This window comes from Myotis yumanensis, unplaced genomic scaffold (assembly GCF_028538775.1).
Source record: "Myotis yumanensis isolate MYYU_CA2020_CCGP unplaced genomic scaffold, mMyoYum1.0.hap1 SCAF_1, whole genome shotgun sequence".
NCBI lineage: Eukaryota > Metazoa > Chordata > Mammalia > Chiroptera > Vespertilionidae > Myotis > Myotis yumanensis.
Genome location: NW_027223752.1, coordinates 137437902 through 137464481, shown reverse-complemented (window position 1 = coordinate 137464481; position 26580 = coordinate 137437902). Strand labels below are relative to the sequence as shown.

The following is a 26580-nucleotide window of genomic DNA, read 5'->3' as shown; positions in this document are numbered from 1 at the left end:
AGACATTATTAGAGGAATGATATATATAGGTTATGTAATGTGTCCTTTAAGTACCACTTTTAGAGACTAGAGCAATCAGGATTGAACAAATAGAAAAAAAATCACATAAGTGAAATTAACTTGTATTCATTTTAATTTTAGAGAACAGGCATATATAATGCTATTTAGATTAATCTGATAAAAATACAATTATTATTGTCTATTGAATAAGCATAACTTCAGAAAAGTGATATTTGATACCATTTGTTCAAAGAAGGTTAAGCAAGTCAAATCATATTTCACACTGAATGCATTACTTTGCAATTCCAATAAAAACTGCTATTTATAAAAGTTTAGTTTTTTAACTTAAATGGATTTTTCTTTAAAATGAGCTTTCTATTCTTATACTTTTAGAAAATTAAAATCTTAAAGTATGTTGTATGCTATTAATTTTTCAACCTAAAATGACAAAAGTGGTACTGTCATAAGGTCACATGAGCATTCTACTGGAAAAAAATAACTGAAACTATGTTGCTGTCTGTATTATGACTATACATTTCTTTACTCATATGAACAACAAAGGTTTCAGAAAATCTTTGATTTGAGGAATAAAAAAATCAATATATAGCTGCTTCCAGTTTGCCTCTGTGGTTAGAGCAAAGGCTCGTCGACCTAAGGGTTTCAGATTTGATTCGTGGTCTGGGGCACATACCTGGGTTGTGGGTTTGCCCCCCACCCCCAGTTTGTTTGCATGTGGGAGGCAATCAGTCGATATGCCTCTCTCTTATGAATGTTTCTCTCCCCCTCCTCCCTCCCTTCCACTCTCTCTGAAAAACAGTGGGAAAAAATGTCCTCAGGTGAGGATTAATAACAACAATAACAACAAATAATAGACAAATATGTAAATTGACCATCCCTCCGAAATGCCCAAAGCCAAGCAGGAGTGAGCATGCAAATTACCCCAACAAAGATGGCGGGTCCGTGGGTAGCATGCACACATGCAGGCACTGAACAGCTGGGGGTGGGGTGGGATGCCTGCCTGCCTCATCGTTGGAGCAACATGGCGGGCATCCCTGGGACCCCGCCTGCTCCAAGCCTGTGGCCAGAACGTGTGCACCCGCACCAAGCAGCCGGGGTCCCAGGGATGCCACTGGAGTGTCAGGTTCTGTCAGCCAAGCCTGGGGGCGGCTGGAGTTCCCAGTCCTTTTGGATTCTGCAGCTCATGGCCCAGAAGCTGAAACCAAGAGCCTGGGGAACACCAGGAATGCTGGGAATTATAGTTCTGGTGGCAGATGTGTTGTGGGATCTCCTAGACACTAGAGCAAAGTGAACCTGGAGCAAGGTACTGTTGCGGGTGGGGAATGGAGAGAAAGCAAAGGTGAGAGACATAAGTAAAGTCAAAGTGTCAAGACAAAATTAAAAGTAAGATATCCTGCAACTTCTAGGAAATCTCCACCAATGGATCAAAGAAAAAAAAGATCTCTATTATTCTGTGAGCACCAAACCAAACTGGCTTGGGGTCTCAGACAATTTGCTCATATGATTACAAAGACAGACAGAAACTCCCTGATTGAAGAGGACTCCCCTGAGGGCTCCCAGATTGGAGGGGGTGCAGGTTGGGCTGCTAGACTCTCTCTGCTCAAACAGACCTCCTGCCCACATAGCAGCAGTCGTCCTACCTGAATTTGAGCCTGGGTGTGCGGACACAGGAAATTTGTTTCCCTGGGCCAGACCCCATGCCCACTCAGGGAGGCTGTGCTAAATTTGTGCCGGGGAGCACAATCTTGAGGAGTTTGTTTCCTGTGACCAGACCCTGGGTCCACGCAGGAAGGCTAGGCTGAATTTGAGCCTGGGTACATGGACACAGAGAGTTTGTTTTCCACAGTACACACCTGTGGGACCAGACCCCACACCCACACAGGATGGCAGAGCCACCTCACCTTGATTCAGGACAAGCACACATGGAAGGCTGTTTTCCGCAGGCAGGAGTGGACCTCTTGCCGACACAGTGCTACTGTGCAACCCAGTTCCTCAAGCAGACTAGGGACCCTGATTCTCCATGCGGGAGGCAACACTGAGCACCAGTGACTTGACTCTGTATCTCATCGTGCGCGCCTAGGATCTCTGATTCTCAGTAAATTCACACTAAGAGCCAGTGACTCCAATTCTTGGCACATGCTCACACAGGGACCCTGACTCTTGGCGTGAGGCCGCACCAAGCAACAAAGACTCTGATATTCAGTTCTCGGTGCAGACACAGGGGGTCTCTGACTTCTGACACATGCTAGGGGACTCTGATTTTCAGCACACGCCAGCGGGGTCTCTGTTTCAGTGCAGCGCAGGCAGAGTCCCTGATTCTCGGTGCAGGCACAAGGCCACACTGAGCACCTGTGACCCTGATCCTGGGCAAACGTGGCTTCCACCAACCCATGGCAGCCACACCTCTTGGTGTCGGAGCTCTTGAGTGACACTCGGGGGTGGGAAGTTCCCACAGCACATGGCCCAGGCCCCCACAACTGGACAGTTGAACCTTCTGGTGGTAGTTAGAATGGGGCGGCAATGAAATAATCCCCAGAAGAAAGAAAATTAGGAATCACCAAGAAAGGAATAAGTGAAAAGTAAGCATGCAACATGACAGAAAAAGAATTCAGAGTATGGTCATACAGTTCATACACCGGATGGACGAGAAAATCAACAACATATGCAACAACCAGGAAGAAATCAAAAGTAATATAGCTATGAAAAAAAAAAAACACCATGGAAGGTTTTAACAGTAGACTAGAAGAAGCAGAAGACCGAATTAGTGAGTTGAAAGATAAGATACAGAAACGAGCTCAAGCTGAACAGCAACTGGAGAGAAAAAATTAAAAAGCAGGAGGAGAGCCTAAGGGAGCTTTGAGACAATGCAAAACAAAGTAATATACATATAATAAGGCTGCCAGAAGGACAAGAAGAGCAGCAAGGATTAGAAAATCTATTTGAAGAAATAATGACAGAAAACCTCCCTGATATGAAGAAAATAATTACCCAAGTACAGAGAGTCCCAAGCAAGAAGAATCCCAAAAGACCCACACCAAGACACATCATACTTACAATGGCATATGTTAATGACAAAGAGAGAATCTTAAAGGCTGCAAGAGAGACACAGAGTGTTACCTACAAAGGATCCCCCATCAGATTATCAAATGAATTCTCAATAGAAACACATCAAGCTAGAAGGGAATGGAAAGAGGTATACAAAGTGATGCAAAGCAAAGGACTGAATCCAAGAATATTCTATCTAGTAAGTCTATCAATAAAAATTAAAGGAGAAATAAGGACCTTTGCCAACAAAATAAGGCTAAGAGAGTTTATCACTACCAAGCCAGCAATGCAAGAAATGCTAAAGGGAATGATGTAAAAAGAAGAAATAGAAAGGGACGAAGGAACACAAGCTAAAAATACAGAAATGGTTACAAACAAGTACCTATCAATAAGAACGTTAAACGTAAATGGATTAAATGGTCCAATCAAAAGACATCAAATGAATTAATGGATAAGAAAACATGACCCTTATATATGCTGTCTACAGGAGACCCACCTCAGAACAAAGGACTCACACAGACTGAAAGTGAAGGGATGAAAAAATATCTATCAGGCAAATGGAAATTTAAAAAAATCTGGGGTAACAATACTTATATCTGACAAAATAGACCTCAAAGTGAAGACCATAACAAGAGACAAGGAAGGCCACTTCATAATTCTAAATCAATACAAGAAGAGGATAAATATAACTCTGGTAAACATTTATGCATCTAATGCAAGAGCACCCAAATACATAAAAAAAAACAACTCCTGGAAGACTTCAGGGGTGAGATTGAAAGCAACACAATCATAGTAGGAGAATTTAATACCCCATTAACATCACTGGATAAATCCTACAGACAAAAAATTAGCAAAGAAACTTCAATCCTAAATGACTCACTAGATCAGATAGACTTAATCAGAGTGTTTGGAAAATTCCACCCCAAAACTACAAAATATACATTATTCTCAAGTGCAAATGGGACATTTTCAAAGATAGACCACATATTGAGACTCAGGCAAAGTCTCTCCAAATCCAAGAGGATTGAAATCATATCAAGCATCTTCTCAGATCACAATGGCATAAAATTAGAAATCAACTACAGTAAAAACAATCACATAAACTCAAACACTTGGAGGCTGAATAGCATACTATTAAACAATGAGTGGGTTGCCAAAGAGATCAAAGAAGAAATAAAACACATCTGGAAACGAACGACAATAAAAACAAAACAATCCAAAAATTTTGGGACACAATGAAAGCAGTACTGAGAGGGAAGTTCATAGCATTACTGGCTTATCTCAAAAAAACAAGAAAAATTGGTAATAAACCATATAACTCTGCAACTTGAAGAATTAGAAAGAGAGCAACAAGAAAAGCCCAAGGTGAGCAGGATGAAGGAAACAATAAAGATCAGAGCAGAAATGAATGACAGAGAGACACCCCCCCAAAAACCAACCAAACAAACAAAAACATACAAAATATCAATGAGACCAAGAGCTGGCTCTTGGAAAGGACAAACAAGATAGATGAGCCTCTAGCCAGGCTCACCAAGAAGCAAAGAGAGAGGACCCAAATAAACAAAATCAGAAACAAAAGAAGTGAAATAACAACAGACACACAGAAATATGAAAAATCATAAAAATATACTATAAGCAACTCTACTCCAACAAACTGGTCAAGCTAGAAGAAATAGACATATTCCTAGAAAAATACAACCTTCCAAAACTGAGCCAGGAGGAATAAAAAAATCTGAATAGGCTGATAACTATGGAGGAAATTGAAGCAGTAATCAAACATTTTCCAACAAACAAAAGTCCTGGTCCAGACGGCTTCACAGGGGAATTTTACAAAACATTTAAAGAAGAAATGAAACCTATCTTCCTAAGACTATTCCAAAAGATTCAAGAGGAAGGAGCACTTCCAAGGTCTTTCTACAAAGCCAGCAATATCCTAATCCCAAAAGCAGATAAAGACAGTACAAAGGAAGAATTATAGGTCAATATCCCTCATAAACATATACTCTAAAACCCTCAACAAAATCCTAGAAAACCAAATCCAGCAACACATTAGAAATATCATACACCATAACCAAGTGGGATTTGTTCTGGGGATGCAAGGATGGTACAATATACACAAATCAATAAATGTGATACACCATATAAACAAACTGAGAGATAAAAACCATATAATCATATCCATTGACGCAGAAAAAGCATTTGACAAAATCCAACACCTTTTCTTGATAAAATCCCTCAGCAAGGTGGGGATAGAAGGATCATACTTCAACATAATAAAAGCCATGTATGACAAACCCACAGCCAACATCTAATTCAATGGGCAAAAAATAAAACCATTTCTACTAAGAACAGAAACAAGACAGGGATGCCATCTTTCACCACTCCTGTTTGACATTGTCCTGGAAGTACTAGCCATTGTGATTAGACAAAAAGAAGAAATAGAAGGCATCCAATTTGGGAAAGAAAAGTAAAACTGTCCTTATTCGTAGATGACATGATATTGTACCTAGAAAACCTCAAAGACTCCATCAAAAAACTACAAGACTTAATAAATGAATTTGGCAATGTAGCAGGATACAAAATTAACACCCAGAAATCTATACCTTTTCTATACACCAATAATGAACTCACAGAAATAGAAATTAAAAGAGCAATCCCATTTACCATTGTAACAACAAAAAAATTATGATACCTAGGAATAATCAACCAAGGAGATAAAGGACCTGTACTCAGAAAATTTCAGAACATTGAAAAAAGAGATAAAGGAAGACATGAACAAATGGAATAATATACTGTGTTCCTGGATTGGTAAAATCAACATCATTAAAATGTCCATACTACCCAAAGAAATCTATAAATTCAATGCAATCCCCATTAAAATACAAACGGCATACTTCAAAGACTTATAACAAATTCTCCAAAAATTCATTTGGAATAAAAAAAGACCCTGAATAGCTGAAGTACTCTTAAGAAAGAAGAACAATGTTGGAGGGATCACAATACCAAATATCAAGCTATACTACAAAGCCATTGTTCTCAAAACTGCCTGGTACTGGCACAAGAACAGACATACAGACCAGTGGAACAGAACAGAGAACCCAGAAATTGACACAAGCCATCACGCCAATGATGGCGAACTTATGATATGCGTGTCAAAGGTGACACACGAACTCATTTTTTTGGTTGATTTTTCTTTGTTAAATGGCATTTAAATATATAAAATAAATATCAAAAGTATAAATCTTTGTTTCACTATGGTTGCAAATATCAAAAAATTTCTATATGTGACATGGCACCAGAGTTAAGTTAGGATTTTTCAAAATGCTGACACGCCGAGCTCAAAAGGTTTGCCATCACTGCATTATGCGCAAATAATATTATGCAAAGAAGGCAAGAGCATACAATGGAGTCAAAACAATCTCTTCAATAAATGGTGTTGGGGAAACTGGAGAGATACATGCAAATAAAAAATGAAACTAGACCACCAACTTACACCATACACAAAAATAAAGTCTAAATGGATAAAGGACTTAAACATATGATGGGAAACCATAAAAATCTTAGAAGAAGCCATAGGCAGCAAAATATCAGACATTCGTAGCAATATATTTAATGATACAGCTCCTAGGGAAGGAAAACTAAAGAGAAAATAAACAAATGGGACTACATAAAAATAAAAAGCTCCTGCACAGTGAAGGAAACCATAATAAAACAATAAGAAAGCCCACTGCATGGGAGAACATATTTGCCAATGTTATCTCTGATAAGGGTTTAATCTTCAACCTTTACAGGGAACTTATACAACTTAACAAAAGGAAGATAAACAATCTAATCAAAAAATGGGCAAATGTCCTAAATAGACACTTTTTGAAAGAGGACATTCAGAAAGCCAAAAGACATATGAAAACTTGCTCAAAGTTACTAATCATCTGAGAAATAAAAATCAAAACAACAATGAGGTACCACCTCACACCTTTCAGAATGGCTATCTTCAACAAATCAACAAACAACAAGTGCTGGAGAGGATGGGGAGAAAAAGGAACCCTTCATTATCGCTGGTGGGAATGCACACTGGTGCAGCCACTGTGGAAAACAGTATGGCGTTTCCTCAAAAAATTAAAAATGAAACTGCCATTTGACCCAGTAATACCACTTCCAGGATTATATCCCAAGTAACAGAAACACCAATCAGAAAAGTTATATGCACCCCTAGGTTCACAGCAGCACAATTTACAAATAGCTAAGATTTGGAAACAGCCTAAATGCCCATCAGCAGATGAGTGGATTAGAAAACTGTGGTACATCTACACAATGGAATACTATGCTGCTATAAAAAAAGAAGGAATTCTTACCATTTGCAACAGCAAGGATGGAACTGGAGAGCATTATGTTAAGTGAAATAAGCCAGTCAGTGAAAGAAAAATACCACATGATCTCACTAATTTATGGATAATAAAGCACATTATAAACTGATGAACAAAAATAGATACAGAGGCAGAGAAGCATCGAACAAACTGGTAAATGACAGTGGGAAGGCTGGGAGGGTTGGGGGGCAGGGTGAGTTAAGAGATCAACCGAAGGACTTGTATGTATTCATATAAGCATAATCAATGGACGCAAGACACTGGCAGGGGGGTGAGGGCATGTGCTGGGGGGTAGGGGAGGCTAGAGTAAGGTCAGCTGGGGGGGGAAGGAGACATATGTACTACTATTTGTAATATTTAAACAATAAAAATAAATACATAAATAATAAAAATAATAATAAAAGAGAAATGTAGAGAAGCTGACAGCCATGCAAAACACAACAAATGCAAATATGTGTCATTCATTTAACACTAATTTATTGATAAGCTTCCATTCAGTTATATTTGATATTACAGGTTAGAAAATAATGTTGCCTTCTCTTTTTGAAACCAATTTGATAAACACATACAAACCACAAACACATACATATTCCCATATGTAATATATTTTTAGTAACTATTGATATCTTAAGTTAAATTTTGATATTCTAATTTTAAATGTTATAAAATAAATTAATATAAACATAATAAAGACAAGTACATTTGCCCATTTAGACCATAGCAATTCATTATCCAACTGTAAATAGGCTAATGATTGAAGGAAATACATTATCAGTTTGTAATGTTAAAAACATGTATTTTGCTGCAGAGAAAAAAACTAAGGAAAAATTTGCTGATCAGAGAGCTGAAAAGTTAAATACAGAAAAAAAATGAAAAACAGAAGTTGAGCAATTATCGGTATCCTTTAAAAGATAAAATGACTACGGGCAATTGTCTAAGTGGACAAACCAAGTGAAGACATGAGGAATTATATAGATCACATAATTGATGCAGTAAACAAGTTTGTAAACTCTGTTTCTGCCTTTTGAGAAACTAGCATAACCACTGTGAGAGAGCGAACACAGGTAAAATTCAGAGTGGAAAGGTACTGCCTTGGTGATGTAAACGTGAGGCCTGTGTTTAGTCAGGAAGAATTGTGACTCAACATTCTGGTGAGACTGAATGTTCTATATGCCATGTACAAAGTTATAGTCTTAGGAATCTTAACTGTTTTAACTGTCATGTATTTGTATATGAAGATTTGCTAACTGAATACACATTTGAGAAATAGAAAACTATAACTTAAATAAATCATTGGAATTCTAATATTTTCTGAAAGTTTTAGAAATGGACCAAAAGTTCAAAATCAATCAATGTCAAATTGAGTCTCTCTATGTAACAGAGATTTATAAAACAACAAGGGACTATCGTAACATGCATTGTGTTAGGAACACAAACACAGAAAAATAGTTGAATATAAAAAATGTTGAAATTAGAGGAATTGTTCTGTTATAAAATTGTCTGGAATAAATTTTTAAGTTTCCAGTTCTAAGAAAATAATTCCATGTGCAAGAAAATCTAGTGGCCGAAACCGGTTTGGCTCAGTGGATAGAGCGTTGGCCTGCGGACTCAAGGGTCCCGGGTTCGATTCCAGTCAAGGGCATGTACCTAGGTTGTGGGCACATCCCCAGTGGGAGATGTGCAGGAGGCAACTGATCGATGTTTCTCTCTCATCGATGTTTCTGACTCTCTATCTCTCTCCTTTCCTCTCTGTAAAAAATCAATAAAATATATATTAAAAAAAAAAAAAGAAAATCTAGTGATATGTCTGCTCAAGCATTTTCCCTCAAGAGATGTCCGACTGCCAGCTTAGGCCTGATCCCACAGGGCCTAAACCGGCAGTCAGACATTTCTCTCACAATCCGTGGCTGCTGTCTCCCAACCGCTTGCCTGCCTGCCTGCCTGATTGCCCCAAACCACTTCTGATTGCCAGCCTGATCACCTCCTAACCACTCCCCTGCCAGCCTAATCAATATCTAAATGCTCCCCTGCCAGCACGGTTGCCCCCAACAACCCTGCCCTGCCAGCCTGATTGCCCCCAACTGCCCCCTCTGCCTGCCCAATCGCCCCCAACTGCTCTCCCCAGCCAAACATCTTGTGGCTGTGGGCACCACCATCTTTGAGGGTGTGGCAGTCAATTAGCGTATTCACCTTTTATTGGCTGTGGGCGCTGCCATCTTTGCAACAGCATGAGGGTGAGTTAGCATATTCCCTCTTTATTAGAAGGACTAGAGGCCTGATGCATGAAATTCGTGCAAAGGACACGGCCCTTGCAGCCTCTTGCAGCCTCGGTGGGCCCTTGCAGCCTCTCACAGCATCCACCGGCCCTCACAGCCCCTTGCAGCCCCTCGCAGCCTCGGCAGGCCCTCACAGCCCAGGCTTAGTCCAGAAGGTCATCCAGACAGTCGTTCTGCTGTTCGGTCTAATTAGCATATTAGCTCTTAATTATATAAGATGCTTATTTGCAAATCAATTGAATGGTGGAACAACTGGTCACTATGACTCGCCCTGACCACCAGGGGGCAGACGCTCAATTCAGGTGCTGCCCCCTGGTGGTCAGTGAACTTTCACAGGGGGAGGTCTGCTCAGCCAAAAGCCTGGCTCATGGCTGGCAAGCCCAGTGGCGGTGGTGGGAGCTTCTCCCGCCTTCGAGGCAGTGCTAAGCAGCAGTGAGCCAATAGGTAAAGAGTAGAGAACAGGCAGGCAGTAAGAAGCGAGGGGTTCCTAACTGCAAGAGGCATGTCTAACTGCCGGCTTAGGCCTGCTCCTCTCCGTCAATCAAACATCCCCCAAGGGTTCCTGGACCGCAAGAGGGCACATGCTTGGCCGAAGGACCCCCCACAAGTGCATGAATTTTGTGCCCTGGGCCTCTAGTAATATATAATTTCTAAAATCAAACTGAAATGCAGCTTTTTAAGAAGTTTAAAAATATGTCACTTTAGTCATATTTATTGAATAAAGTTAATTATAGGTATCTCTTGAAAATGAGAGATCCAGGGACTTAAAAGTGATTATAAAATTTCTGTCTCCTTTCTATATTAGCACAATAATTAAGATTTTTATTTGAGCAACTTTTTATTTAAGCAATTTTATTTAAGTCAATTAACCAACTCAGAATTTCATCCAATTAAACAGATGAATTTCATCAGAAATCTGAAACCTAAGGTTAAAACAGATAATATAACTAACCTTCTGAAAAGTTAAAGTGTATGACCTTGAGGTTGGACTGTCCAAGTTTTCTCTTGGAGTAGAATTTCTCCTGGGTAGAAAACTGTTATTAAGATTTCCAACACAAGGTGCTGTCAGGACTGGCCTCCTGTTATCCTGTGTCTCCAGGAGAAGTTCGGTCCTGACTTCTGCTAGCCTCTCCTGAGTCCTGTGAAAACTGTAAACAACAAATGCTTAGTATTTTATTTTTTCCTAAGTGACTTGCATTATTTTAAAGTAGCCAGGATAGTAAATGGAATTTCCCATGAAATAGCATTTTAGCAATGAAAATGTGTCAGAGCAGACCTACTCTATTCAAGTATAGATTCTTAATTGTTCTAAAAAAGTATTTATGTTTCCAGACAGGGGGGAGAGGGGGTCCCAGCTAAGTAATCCAAAGTGGGGAGGCTATCAGTGATGTAGACAGCTTATCAGGTAATACTTGCTGCCTATGGAAGGGCTGTACTTACAAGATCCTTGAAGATGCCCTTGGACATATTTAGCAGCCACTTTAGAGATTAAAAAAAAAATCCCTCAAAGGCATTGCCAAGCATTTGCCTTTACCACCCTGTACAATACACTCATTACTTTGGAGATATTAATAACTTGACACCAAGTCATAATTTAGGATAACAACCTCTAAGGGAGAACAAGATAGCCTGGCTGGTGATCAAATGACCGAAAACAGCTCCAGAGGCCATTGCTTATGACATTGTTACCAAGGCGTTGGAGGTGGGATCTTCCCTTTCTGTCTTCCCCATACCCTCCTCCTGCAGAACACATTATTTTTATCCACTTTGTCAATTATACTGCCCCTCACCCTTATGTTAATATTTCCCTATCCTGTATAGTAAAAGCCAAAAATGCAAATTGTCCCCTCAATCAGGGGGTGGGGCCAGCCAGCCAACCTTCCAAGTTCCCACCTCCCTTCCTCCGTCAGCCAGACCCCACCCATGCAAGAATTCGTGCACTGGACCTCTAGTTTAACATGTATGTCTCTATGGAGAGTAGAAAAACTATAAAGAATAGTTTGTCTAAAGGCGTCCTCTAGGGATAATAACCAAGATCACAATTAAGTACGTAAAATTACCAAGTACCAGAATGTGTTGAAGTAACTTAGCCCTTTGTGCTTAAGTTGTTATCATAAGTATTTCTATTTAGGGGCATCTGATGAGCAGTTTTATAATAATACTGGAGGCCCAATGCACGAAATTCATGCACTGGACGGTGGAGGTCCCTCAGCCCAGCCTGCTCCCTCTCACAGTCTAGGAGAACCTCAGTGGATGTCCTACTGATGGCTTAGGCCCGCTCCCCAGGGAGCAGTCCTAAGTCACAGTCCAACAGCAAAGGCTCGGAGCAGGCACCGTGTGTGTGTGTGTGTGTGTGTGTGTGTGTGTGTGTGTTCACTGGTGGCTGCCCCGGCAACGCCACAGAGGTTCAGAGCAGGCACCGTGTGTGTGTGTGTGTGTGTGTGTGTGTGTGTGTGTGTGTCCACTGGGGGCCTGCCCTCAGCCGCACCATGGAGGCTCAGAGCAGGTGCCCCTCTGTGTTGATCTCTCCGACTCCTGGCCCCACCTGCGTGTTGTTTTCTCCCTCGAGCGGTGGCCAGGGCAAGTGGGAAGCTTGGCTTCCTCCTATGCAGGGGGCAGCTCAAGCCTCCAGCTCTGTGACCACTTGGCTTCTCCGCTGAGGCATCAGTGGAGAAGCCAAGCCTCTTCAGTCTTCACTCTTCAGTCTTCACTCTGGCTGGAGCCTTCAGTCTTCGCTCCAAGCCTGCATATGCAAATTAACCGCCATCTTTGTTGGGTTAATTTGCATACTCATCTGACTGACTGGTAGGCATAGCGGAGTGACACCAATTTTCATGTTCATCTTTTATTAGTGTAGATAGCTGTCTACATTTTACAACTTCAAGACACTCAGCTTAAAGACTAGTCATAGACCCAGTTAACCACATGGAAATATTAACAGGAAAATAAAGGAAGGTAAAAGCAAAAAAGGGGACAGATGAAACTGTCTTGGAGGGACATTTGAAAGGTAAGTTTATTTACTAACATCCCTTTCCAAAGTTATACTATTTAGTTGGCTTTCACGTCCTGCTAATCTCATGAACCTGGCACAACAGTAATTATATTTTAAGCATAGAGGCTCATTGAGTTAAATTCATTTTCTCTGACTCTGTGTTTGACTTACTCAGTTAGTTCATTTTCCAGTAACTTTCTGCCTTTCACTTGCTCTTGGTAGAGTTGCACATATTTTTCTAATTCTTTTTTTCTGTCATCTCGAGAATCTTGTACTCTGGAGAGCTCTGATTTTAGCTCTTTATTTCTGAGTTCCAAATAACTTCTTTTTGCATCCTGATTATTTATCATCTGCTCTGACATTTCTTGAGATTCTCTTAGTCTCTAAAGCAAATAAAAAGGATACATTTTTAAAGTAATTTATATATGTTTTCTTTAGTTTTTGAGTCAATGACTCAGAGATCAGCTTTAAGTGTGAAAAAAACTGAAATTTTGAAAAGTTATCAACAATGTCCACTGAATTAAATCTGAGTTATAAAGTTAATATTCTTCTATTAGTACTCATGTAATCTGATCATTCAGAGAATAATAGAATCAGTTTAAAGTTTTAAAAGTAGAACATAAAAATTAATCACATTTTTTACCTTTTCTTCCTGATACTCTTGTTTTACATCAATTGGTCTTAAAAATAAAATTATACTCTACCAGGAATCATTTGGAAAGATCAATTTATCGATAATAAGGATAGAAACTGAAATACTGAAAAGTAAAACAAATGCCACCTTCCTTCCAGAAGTCTACATAATAAATTGCTATTAAAGAAAGTAGAGGAAACACAAATACACTGTATTTATCTAAAAGGTAATTTGCAGTGAAATGAATTACAGCACATTAAAGATCAATAAATTAACCTGTAAAAATGAATTGATTTGTTTATATTTGTCTACTTCATCCCGTCCTGTTCTTTCTTCAATATTCTTTTTGTACTCTTCTGCTACACAGGATTCTACCATATTCATTTCCATATGTGTTCTGAGGTTTACATTTTCTTGTTCCCACTTCTTTGCTGTATTCTCTAGTTCTTCACACTCCTTTAGAAGTGCTTCCATTGCTAACTGCTGTAGAGGTGTCTTTTTTTCATCCAGGGGTATACATTTTGAAGATGACGGTTGCACTTTTGCTGTAAGCTCATCATTCTGCATGAATAAAAGAATATAGTTTGATTATGAAGGTGCGGTCGCCAGTATGGAATTTTGAAATGAATTCAATTGCAATAAAATGTTACTTGTACAGTGGTAGAGTCTTGGAATTGGAACCTTGAATTACTCAGAATCAAGACCAAAGTTAAAATGACCAGGAGTTAAAAAAATATATTTACTGTTGTCATCTTTGACAAAATGTCTGCACTTAATTTTATACTCCTTTTTCGAAGACTTTTTCATGTCTGTCCTCCATAAAATATCTATATGCTGCCCTTTAGGAGAAAGTCTGTTTCCTCTTCCCCATCTGAACACTTCATAATATTTACAAATGTTTTAGGGATATCATGTTGAGATATTCAGGACTGAGTCAGCAAATGCCTCCCAAAGTAAGACTTTCAAAATGAGACTAATTAATGAATCTTATAAATATGGACTCTAATGTCATAAATTTTTCACTGAACTACAAAAGTTTGATGCTAACTTGAATTGCATTCCAAAAAGAAATGATTCCCTGCGTTACTGAGAAATTACATTTCTCACTGTAAAAGTTTAGTGAGATGAGCCCTACATTTTTTAGAATTAAAAAAAAAAATGGGGATGGGGACTTAATCCAATAGTGCTATCTTGAAATTCTCTGTTACTTCCCACAAACTAAGGAAACATAGTAAACAAAACAACATCATCAACAACAACAACAAACTTGCTGGAATGTCAGTGATCATGACTTGGGAAGAACTACTTTCCTTCAGATACAATGATTACTTGGTAAGACAAGGTGAGGGATGTTGAGTTTTTGAAGCACGTCTCCAGATTCTCTGGCACTTGTCCAGGAAATAGGTGCTGGCCTCAGTGTTACCTGGGTCCTGGTGAATAGGATATGGTGACTGCTGTGTGACTGTTATGTCTGGGTGCCATCGGACTCTCTCCCCAGGGAAGCTCACCCTGGGAACCCAGCCACCATGTTGTGAAGAACGAAGCAGCCCAAGCCACATGGTCATCCTCAAACAAGTGTCCAGATGAGACTGTCCCAGCGAACGCCCCAGCCAAAAGCCTGCTGCACCTGAGAAACCCATGAATGACCAAGCCTTTAGAGATGATTCAACTTCCCAGCTTCAAGTCATCCTAGATGATGGCAAGTGGAAATGAAAAGAGCTGGCCTCACTGCAGATTTGTGAACAAGTAAATGCTGCTTTAAGACACGAAGTTTGGAGGTGGTTACTGAGCAGCAATAAGTAACTGGCACAAGATACTGACATTACAAATAGAGTGCTGACACTAAAAAAGAAACACACACACATATGGGAGCACCTCTGAACAGGCGGCAGGTAGAACCCGACATAATATAGAGAAGCGTGAGAATGAAAACCAAAAGGGCCTCCAAGAAAGGGTGAGTGGAGGCCTGATGGCCCCTGAGGAGGCTGACAGCAAGGGCTTCTGGGCAAGTGAACACAATGACACTGAAAGGAAGATGACAGGGATTCTCGCTAGGAAGCAGCTGAAAGTGAAATCGATGAGAATCATAAGCTAAAAATAGACAAATAAATAAAAAAGGACCCAATTTACGGGTTTCAAATATCGATTTCCCATTTGTACCTTCTCCCACATGTCCAATTGTCAAATAATCCTAACATAAAGAAATGGCTTCTGGGCTAACATCAAATCCAAGGTGTTCCAGGAAAACATGGTCAGAGGATGAAACCTACATTTATAAAACTCCTTAAAACAGTGGTTCTCAACCTTCCTAATGCCGCGACCCTTTAGTACAGTTCCTCATGTTGTGGTGACCTCCAACCATAAAATGATTTTCGTTGCTACTTCATAACTGGAATTTTGCTACTGTTATGAAACAGAATGTTAATATCTGATATGCTGGATGTATTTTCATTGTTACAAATTGAACATAATTAAAGCATAGTGATTAATCACAAAACAACATGTAATTATATATGTGTTTTCCGATGTTCTTAGGTAACCCCTGTGAAAGGATCATTCCACCCCCAAAGGGGTCATGACCCACAGGTTGAGAACTGCTGCCTTAAAACCTCAGAAGCATTTATGTGGTGCCTCAAATTCCTTTAAGGATTTTCAGAATGTAAGAATGTTAAAGACAGTGTCCTACAACACCTCCAGGAAGCCCAAGGTGAAGATCTGATCTGAAAACTATTTGTGAGGTGGCTTTTTTAATGCCATGAACCCCAGTAAAATTAACTGGACAGATACCCAAACCTAAGAGAATGGTAGAAGGAGAAACCCTGCCTGCTAGCTCTGCCTCTTTAAGGGAGACCAAGACAGTACACAATCAAAAGGGCCTGTGGGCTTTAGATGTTCCACAGGGAGGATGCAGGCTGCAAAAAGAGCTGCAAGCACATGTCATCTCTTATGAAAAGTACAGAGCAAAGTCTCAGAGGGAACAGCCAAGGGCCACAGAGAAGCACTCCAAGGTTAGGACTAAGCTTTCCTTTCCTCAGTGAGGAAACAGAGAGGATTATGAAATCATTTTAAATTTCAGGGGCAAAACAACTGCAATGCCTTTTGGCACCATTTAAGTACAATACCTTCTCTAGCTTACTTCAAGCTTGCTTGTATGTTATACCACAGTGTTTCTCCATAGGAAACAAATTGGCTTTAACATTTTGAGATTTTACTCCTAGCCGATTTGGGAGAGTGGACAGAGCTTCAGCCTGCAGACTGAAGGATCCCAGGTTCAATTCAGGTCCAAGCCACATGCCTGGGTTGCAGGCTCAATCCCCAGTAGGAGGCATGCAGGAGACAGCCCAACAATGATTCTCTCGAATCACTGATATTTCTCTCGCTTCTCTCTCTCTCTCTCTCTCCCTCCCTCCCTCTCTGAAATACATTAAGAAATAAAATAAAATTTGAGATTTCAAAGTCAGGCATTTCTGATGAGGAAAGGTGACAGTCCAGATTTTAATCTTTTCCTCCCCAGGCAGTGACACCTACCAGCAAGTCTATGAATTATGAGTTAAACACAATGAAGGAAATGGCTAAGTCAGCGGATCCTGTTACTAGAATTTCATGGAAATGGAAGTGAAGTGGGAGGCACTGGGTTTGAATGCAGAAAAAAAAGGAATGGGTGTTATCGTTGTAAGCCTACTTTCCCATCATGCCACAGAGGCAGCAAAACATAAGCTGGCCATAAGCTTTATCAAGAAACAAGAAACCTCCATAAAAGTAGAGGTAAAAACATTCCACTACACTGACTTTTTTAATTACATAAAGCAACTAGTAATATGCAAGATGACTGGGAAAGATACTCATAACATTTGATTTGGTACTGGCATAAGGACAGACTTATTCATCAGTGAAGTAGAAGGGAGAATCCAAAACTTAACCCAATTTGTGGCCAACTGCTTTTTGACAAGGGTGCCAAACAATAAATCAGATATGAGTAGTCTTTTTAACAAATTGTCCAGGGACAGCTGGATATCCACATGCAAATGAATAAAATTTGACCTCTACCTCAGACCATACATAAAAGTTAACTTAAAATGTAAAAGCTAAAATTATAAAAGACTTAGAAGAAAACATAGGTGTATATCTTCAGGACTGGATTTGGCACCATTTAAATACAAAGTCTCCTCTGTCTTACTTCAAGTTTAGATGTGAAACCAAAAGACAAAATAGATTAATAGATTAACTGGACTTCATCAAAATCAAAACCTTCTGTGCTTTGAAAGTCACCATCAGGAAAATGAAAAGGTGAGCTACTGAATGGAAGACATGTTTGAAAATCCATTATCTAGTCAGGGATTTGTATGTAGAATATTTAAAGATCTCTTACACTTAAATAATAAAAAGATAATCTAATTAAAAACAGGCAAAGAAATTGAATAGTTTTTCAAAGAATATATGGAAATGGATAATAAGCATGTGAAAAAATGGTCAACACTACTAGTCATTAGACAATTTCAAATCAAAACCAGTAAGATGCCACTTCATACCTACTAGGATGGCTACAATAAAAAAACAGGTAATGATAAGTGTTGCCAAGAATGTGGAGAAACTGGAACCCTCATACACTGCCAATGAAAATGCAAAATGCTGCAGCCACTGTGGAAAACAATCTGGCAGTTTCTCAAAAGGCTAAAGATCTTATCCAACAATTCCATTTATAATTATACTAGAGGCCCGGTGCACGAAGTATGTGCACATTAAAAGGGAATTAATTAGAGGAAATATTTAATATTGCCATTTGCCCTTTCTCTATAATGGAAGTGTCAGAGGTGAAAGAAAATTAGTAAAATGTATATGCAAGTCTTCCTCCTGTCAGAGTCTGGGGTGTGCCATAGGAACCAGAGTCAAGTCTCTGCCCACACACATGCACCTCAAAATCACATAAGACTCAGACCCGGCCGGCCCTACCCACATTGGGCTAGATCCAGACCCAGCCAGACCTACCTCCATCAAGCCCCGCTGGGAGGGGGGCATGGCCTCAGGTCACTTGGCACAGTGCTAGGGTGGGGGGTGAGGACTGAGATTCCCTGGCCTAGGTCAGGGGGTGCATCTTGAGGTCTTCTGGCCTGGGCCAGGGGGTGCGGCTTGAGGTCCCACAGGCTGGCGCTAGGGTGGGGAGCACAGCTGAGGTCCCCTGTGATGCCCTGCTGGGTGGGGGCCACGGACTGTGGTCCCCGTCAAGCTCCACTGGGTGGGGGGGGGGGGCACAGCCTGAGGTCCCCCGGCCTGGCATAGGGGCAGGGAGGGTGCGGCCTCAGGTCCCCTGCCCTGGCCTACCACCACGCAGCCTCAGGTCCCTGCTGATTTCTCCTTAAGGCTCGTTAAGGGAACTCAGGAACTTGGCCTCCCCTGTGGGTGCAGCTATCTTGACCGTTATAGCCTGATGGTCAATTTGCACATTCTCTCTTTATTAGATAAGATTCCCAAGAGAATGAAAACATATGTTCACATAAAATGTTGTACATGATTCAGAGCAGTATTAGTAACAACACCAAAAAGTGAAAGTAACCTAAAGGTTCATCAAACGATGAATAGATTTTTAAAAATGTAGTCACTTCATGCAATGAAATGTTACTCAGCAATAAACAGGAATGAAGTACTGGTGATACGTGCTACAAAAGAGATGTACCTTGAAAACATTATGCTAAATAAAAAAGGCAGTCACAAAGGAGCACCTACTGTGTGATTCCACTGATATGTAATGTGCAGAACAGACAAATCTTGAGAGACTGAGAGGACAGTAGTGGTTCCTGAGGGCCAGGAAGAGTAAGGGAAGTGGAAGCTGGCACAGGGTGGTTGCTAAAGGGCACAGGGCTACTTTTTAGGGGGATGAAAATGTCCTCAAACTGACTGTGATGATGACTGTGTAACTCTGTGAATACAGAAAAAGGCACTGAACCGTACACTTTAAATGAGTGAACTGCATGGTATGTTCATTATGTCTCAGGAAAGCTGCCACCAAAATGTTTTGGACTTGGTGCTGGTGCCAGGGTTCAAGACATAGAGAGTTAACAGTAGGCCCTTTTTATAGAAAAGTGATAAAGAAAAAGCTGTCTTTTTCACTGATACCAAGTCTATAAAATTAACAGAAAAATCTATATTTTACCACCAAAGCATTGAATGTTATCTATTTCCCCAAATTAGGTGAATTTTGGGTCCCAAAACTGATTTAAAATTACCTTCTGTTTTGGCTTTTTAGACTGAATTTCCATGTCAGCTGGACTTGGTTTTGAATCTCCAGGGAAACTAAGCTCTTCATTATCACACTCATGTAATTTCTGTTTTGCAACTTTTAGGAGTTTTTTAAGTCTGAAGAAATGTACAAGACAAATATGTCAAATTCTTTAAGCTTAAATATTTAGTTATTTTTAAAATATATTTCTTTATTGATTTCAGAGAGGAAGGGAGAGGGAGAGAGAGATAGAAACATCAATGATGAGAGAGAATCATTGATTGGCTGTTTCCTGCACACCCCCTACTGGGGATTGAGCCCACAACCCAGGCATGTGCCCTTGGCCTGAATCGAACCTAGGACGCTTCAGTCCACAGGCCGATGCTCTATCCACTGAGCAAGACCGGCTAGGGCCTTTAGTTATTTTTTAAACAGATATTATGTTTATAAAATAATATAAAACAAATCTATAAATTATGATGCTCTCATTTGTTCTAATCTAATACTGCTTGAAATCCTACAAACTAAATTATAATCTTATGTAAATAAAATGAAACAAGTCATGACATACGTGATATGGCTATATAGTTAATATTGTAACTATATAGAGTTCTTATAAATAAGTTATTATTAATATTCATTTTACTATGTTACTATAAATCATTAATCTATTATTAAAGATCAACTAGAAACCAGAGACCAGTATCCAAGGTGAAGAAGAAAAGCATAGTTATATGTGAATGTTTTGAAAAAACACAAAAATACCTTTTGGTACCTACTGACAATAGTCTACAAGAAGTAAAGAAAATTACCAACATCTAGGAGATCATTCAAAACAGAAGGAGAAGCAGGAAAGAAGAATCTTTGAAGTCTGAGTGGAAGGGGAAATCAGAAAGAGGCAGGCTTTAGAAGAAGGGAAATCAGGGAGATAAGGTGTAACAGTCTCTTCAAGACTGTTTTAACAAGAGATCTTTGCTAGCACAGTGTTAACACAGTGAAAGGGATACGAAACAATGTAGAGAAAGACAGTTAAATGAGAGGGAAAACACTGATGAGAATCAGAGAACAAACTGAAGAACTCAGGCAATAAACAGAAAGGAAGCCAGATGGGGGCTCCCCAGACATGGGAAAGATGCCATTGTGTTTCTATGAGTGGCAAAAACAGGATTATCCAATTTCTTCTTTAAACCATACGGACATTTTGTATGTGTGATATCTTTTATAAATAAAAAAAAATAAAAAGAAACATAAGCCAAATCAAGATAATTTTTAGTGTTGTTAAACAATGACACAGATAAGTTTTAGTTATTAAACTATTGGAAGGCGGAAGGGACACACACTATCAAAAGAAGGGAAGGTCACCAGAGAGACCAGATATGTGGCAGAAATAAAAATTCAAGGTGGACATGAAGAGTGCAGGTGACAGGATATGCAAAAGGCAGTCTCATTACGGTTTTAGGAATCATAAAAGAGTAAGTACAATATCGTGGACCTCAAAACAGTTTCAGATTGTGCTGTGTGTTTCTGTGGTAATTTTTAAAATAGGATAATTTAATTATGAAAATTACAGAGATGAAATAAATTTGTATTTCAGTTTTAATAAAGTAAAATGACAGTTAAATCTTAATTCACAGCAGAAATGATCTGAAATATTAAAATCTTGCCTGGTCTTCTCTTTTTCTAAGTCATTCTTTGTATTCACTGCTTGCTGCCACCTCTGTTGCAGAAAGATGTTTGACTCAATATATTTTTTTAAGTCTTCCTTTTCGTGCTGAGACTTTGAAAAAAAAATTAAAGAAAATCATTAAAAATCAACAGACTCACTTTTCTTTCTTAAAAATACAATTTCTCATGAGTTCATGAATAACGTGTGTAGACAAGTTTATAAAATCTAGTTTATAAACTTGATGCCAATATGAACAGATTTAAAAAATAATTACTTCTTACAGCAGCTTAAGTTTATTTTACCTTTTTACCACTTTCTTTCTGAAACTTAAATTGCCAAAGCTTGTTAAAACAGAGGTATTTATATATAAAATATTAAATACTAAGTGCTAAAAAATATTTAAGAGAGTGGCTATATTGACCTTTTAGTTTCTAAGATGCCCTGGAAACATTTTCACCAATAGTTCCAGATATCCCAGGTTCTATTAAACCACATCCTACTAAGGTCATCTTTGAAAACTTCCCATGCAGTCCCCATTACCTTATGATGGTAACCTGACTTTAGGATGAGATAAAGACTCTCATTCTTTGTAAGCTTTCTTCCATAGGTTTCATTTTCTCCTTTTCTATTATACACCTTTATCTTTAAATAAAGTGTCTTCTCTATATTATATAAAACGTAACTTTCACTTGACTTTTGTAGCTTTTTGTGTCATCCCGTTGTCCCCACCCATTAAAATCTAACATTTTTTAAATGCAAGGTCTCATCCACATATTCATATTTTCAACACTCATTTTTTTCTTTTACATAAGAATCTGACTTTCCATTCTATAATTGCACTAACTTTTTTTGAGGGTCATCTTCTTTTAGTCCCTTAATGCTTTACTTCTCAGCAGCAACTGATAACAATGACCACATACACACTCTCCCTCCGGCTCTCCAACAGCACTTCATTTCTAAACAGTAACCATGATGTACAGTCTTCCACTCTGTCTATTCCTTCTTTATTTATTTATTTTTGCTTGGGGAAGGAAGTGGTAGCATGTTTATTTTTCTTCACTGCATTGAATGCCATGGACTAGAACCATATTGAGGTTCAAGGGAAATGTAACAAGTTTAAGAAACTCAATACCTGGTTTTAAAACTTGATGACCTTTGTTTTGAATACTTAAGCTAAAAATAAGGGCTAGAGATTATGTACTTAGCATAAGAAAGTAAGTATATAATCAATACAACAAAAATTATGAGGAATTTCAAAAAGACAGAAAGTTAACAGCCTCAAACTAAGAATCCCTAAAAGACAGAAAGCTGATAGGACCAAATCCCGGACATACACAGAAGAGGAATACTCTGAAGAATCAATTAGGGGAGCCCCAGTCCAGCAGCAGATAGAGACAGTGTTCACCTAAGACAATAGGGTGTTTTCTTCACCTGTTAGTATAGAAAATTTCTAACAAGCAAAAGATAGAATATTATATTGGCCCTCTATAGGTTCATCGCCCAAGTTCACAATTTTTTTTATTTTTAATTTCTTTTCTACCTCACTTCTTTTTTATTTTCTTTCCATCATGATGTATCCCCTCTATGACCTCTTCCATCTCCACCCAACCCCCCAACACACCTGGAAATCACCACACTGTTGTTCATGTCCATGAGTCCTCTCTAATTTTTCTCTTTTTTGCTCAATCCCTATACCACCTCCCAACACCACCACCATGAGCAGCAGACAAGTACTATATGACTTCACTCATATGTGGAATTTAATAAACAAACTGAACTACCAAGCAAAATAGAAATAGACTTCTAGAAATCAATCTGTTCCCTTCTTAAAATTCTCTCAGAGATCCTTCAATCTCAACACTTTAAACCAGGTTCCCTAATCAACATTTCTAGCCTTGACCCCTTTACTGAGGTCATCTGTACTTTTCCTTTTCCCTTCTTGCTCCTCATAAACAATATCCTCAACCACACACTCATAAACCATGAGTGACCTGGATCGCCCTTGTAGATTGCTAAGCTTGTACATTTTATGTTGATTCTTACTGGCGTCACTTTGAGTGTACTACTGTTGTGTTCTGAGTTTGGGGGCACCTTCACCCTTAGGATGTTGACCAGCATCTCTGTCTTGTTTTTCTCTTATAATGCAAATGTTATTTTTGCAAGTGGCAGATTATCAATTATTTGCCTTTAAAAATAATAAGACATTCTTATTTCATAGAGACCTGACCAATAAAAGTCTTCTGAAGTTCTTTTCACATGTTATCTCAACTATATTGTTTGAAGGCTTGGGAAAGCTAGAGCTATCTTCTTCTTGCCAATGCAGAAGACTCTTTACCTCAACATTTGTGTGGATCAAATATCTTGGTTTGAATTCCAAGACTGCCAGTGATATAAAGTATTTAGTTTTATCTTAACAATATTAAGCTCAAATGTGTTCAATTTATACACAGATAGGTACACTTATATCAAATAATATCCCCCACAGACAAATTAACACATAGAAAGACAAGATTATCTCTTGGGAAGAAAATTAAGACAATGGGAAATTCAGGGCTAAAGCATTCCACACAAATGAGATGATAAGTGCAGAAATGAATGAGGTCAGTGAGAGTTGAAACAGAGAATGCTTCATAGAGGGGAGATTGGGAGCCAGGTCCGAATAGATATAGGATGAGGCAGGAGGGAAAGAAACTGAAAAGACAGAATGGACAGCATGAGTAAAGGCTGAGAGATGCTGAAATCAGGCCAGTTATCTCAGAGGATAAAAATCCCATGACAACACCCTGACTGGTTTGGCTCAGTGGATAGAGCATCAGCCTGCGGACTGAAGGGTCCCAGGTTCGATTCCGGTCAAGGGCATGTACCTGAGTTGTAGGCACATCCCCAATAGGGGGCGTGCAAGAGGCAGCTGAATCGATGTTTCTAACTCTGTATCCCTCTCCCTCTCCCTTCCTCTCTGTAAAAAATCAATAAAGTATATTTAAAAAAATAAATCCCATGACAAGAAGAGAAAAACCTGTGTTCACACAATGACTTGTACAATAGTACTCATAGTTGAATTACTAACAGCCAAAAAGTGAAAACAATACAAATTTCCATCAATTGATAAATGGATAAGTGGAAGAGCCACATGATGAAGTATTGTTCGGCAATAAAAAGAAAGAAATAAAATATTGTTATGTGCCATAATGTGCACACACTTTAAAATATGAGATTAAGGGAAAGAAGCCAGTCCAAAGGACTATAACTTCTGTGATTGCATATATATGAAATATCCAGAATAAACTAATCAATAGAGACATAAATGAAACTGGTTTTTGTGAGAAACTGGTAGTTACTGCTAAGTGGAGTTTGTTTCTGGAGTGATAAAAATATTATATAATTGACTGAGGTGATAGATGCACAACTCTCTGAATATGTTTAAAATATTGACTCATATAATTTAAATAGGCAAATTATACAATGTGTGAATTATATCAATATTTTAAAAATATCCATTAGTGGATCTAGATTTAATTTTTTTAGTTGTCATTTGTGGATGTACATATTACAATGATCTGAACATTTTCATGCTTTCATAATATTTCCAAGTGAGAGAACATGAAAGATATGCCTACTTCAACTGGTTTGTAGAATGACCTTCCCGCACAAAACCCTTCATCTCTTGCTGTCTGGGAAGCAAGTTGTAGGTCTCCTTTTGATGTCTGGCAATGCTCATGATCCTGTACAGCGGTAGCCAGTCTAGACCGGTATGATTCAACTTCTGCTTCCAGTCTTCCTCTGTTTTGTTGTTCATCCTCCAGTTTACTGTTTAGCACAGTGTTCTCAACTCTCAGAACTTCAAGCTGCTCATTGTGTTGAAATACTGTTTCTCTTATTGTCTTTTGAAGATGGTCAAGCTTTTCTTTGACAAGTGCGAGGTCCTCAACATCTTCTTTTTCCATTTCTTGCTTCTGATTTTTTGCTGTGTTTATTTCCAGTCTTAGCTTAGCATTTTCATCCCACAAAATGCAATTTTCAATCAATAAGCTTTCTTCTTTTTCAGAACTTTCAGGAACCTAAAAAACACAAAGGAGACTTTTAGCTACAACATTGAAAAACATGCCATGATAGCTTCTGAAATTAACGAATAACTATGTTTATAATTTTAAAAATTGCAATAAGTAGGTATCCTTCTGGAAAAAATAGAGTTGGATCCGATTCTTTAATTTTTTCCAAGCACAACATCTCTAAATTTCAAAAATTTAATATACAATTATGAATTTTTAAAATGAAAAATATCACAAGAGAATTATAAGAGTCTCAAAATTGGAAAGGGTTTTCCTGAATCACCACAAATCCAGAATGCATTAAGTAATTGATTACTAACTCTTTCTACACTTAAAAATTGAGATTACAGTCTGAACACACAGCTGCTCCACAGTAAGAGTATTAACCCTACATATATTAGGATAAACTAAATTTCCTAAAATTTTTCCCCAATATTATCCCATAGATATTCTATTTTTCTAATACATTCCTAGATAGTTATAAAGACTGCCTCCACGAACAACGGATAACCAAGCATTTTCCTAAGCACTTCTACATCCATCAATGACCTCATTCAGTTATCACAATCTGGAATGGAGGGGTTAAAAGATAAACAAGTTCAGGATTTTCCCCAGGTTTTCAGACTCCACAATTCGTGCTCTTGCACCAGTCCATAGTTCCTCTCCAGTGTGGATATAAAAACACAAAAGAAGCCTATGTTTCAAAAATCAAATGATGAATAAGGTGAAATTTACAGAGTCTTCTTAGAAAATCATGAGTTTTTTGTTGCTGCAATAACTTTTATTTCTTGTTCATGATGTTTAAAGTAATATTAAATGTGCAATGTGTGTGTGTGTGGGGGGGGGGAAGGAATACACTGAACTACTTTAGTAGGAATAAGATACTTATCAATAAGTTGTCACTAAGTATATATTGCAGCATGCCATTCTCTTCAGAAGTCCTATGTATTAAAATGGGATGCTACTTAGAACAAATTGTTACTTTTCTCAAAAGTAGAAGAATGACATCTAAAATATCATCTTTGAACTGGTTATACCCTCCTTCAGTGGAAGTGAAACTAACCTCTTTATTGATATATCAAGGAAATAAAATCACTGCCCAAATTTGCAATATCTGTTGTTAGTAACAATATCTTTGAGATCATGGACAACACATTGATTCCTACAGAAAGTACTAAAAGCCTCCCCTTAGGATGAGGCCATTGTGAAGTCACTACTTGACTGTTGGAGACAAATGGATTTGAATTAACAATATCATTTTCTCTAATGGACCCAAAGTGTCACCCCTATCACACACACACACACACACACACACACACACA

At 38.7% G+C, this 26580-nt stretch overlaps 1 protein-coding gene across 3 annotated transcripts in view; it reads right to left on the bottom strand.

The window, feature by feature from the left end:
• Positions 1–26580, bottom strand: part of LOC139021703 (ankyrin repeat domain-containing protein 26-like) — a 177557-nt gene that overhangs the window by 148530 nt on the left and 2447 nt on the right. For all 3 annotated transcript variants that reach the window (XM_070432198.1, XM_070432188.1, XM_070432206.1), the window contains exon 2: positions 24827–25267. In XM_070432198.1, coding sequence (XP_070288299.1) covers positions 24827–25267 — 441 coding nt within the window. The remainder of the gene's footprint in view (positions 1–24826; positions 25268–26580) is intronic.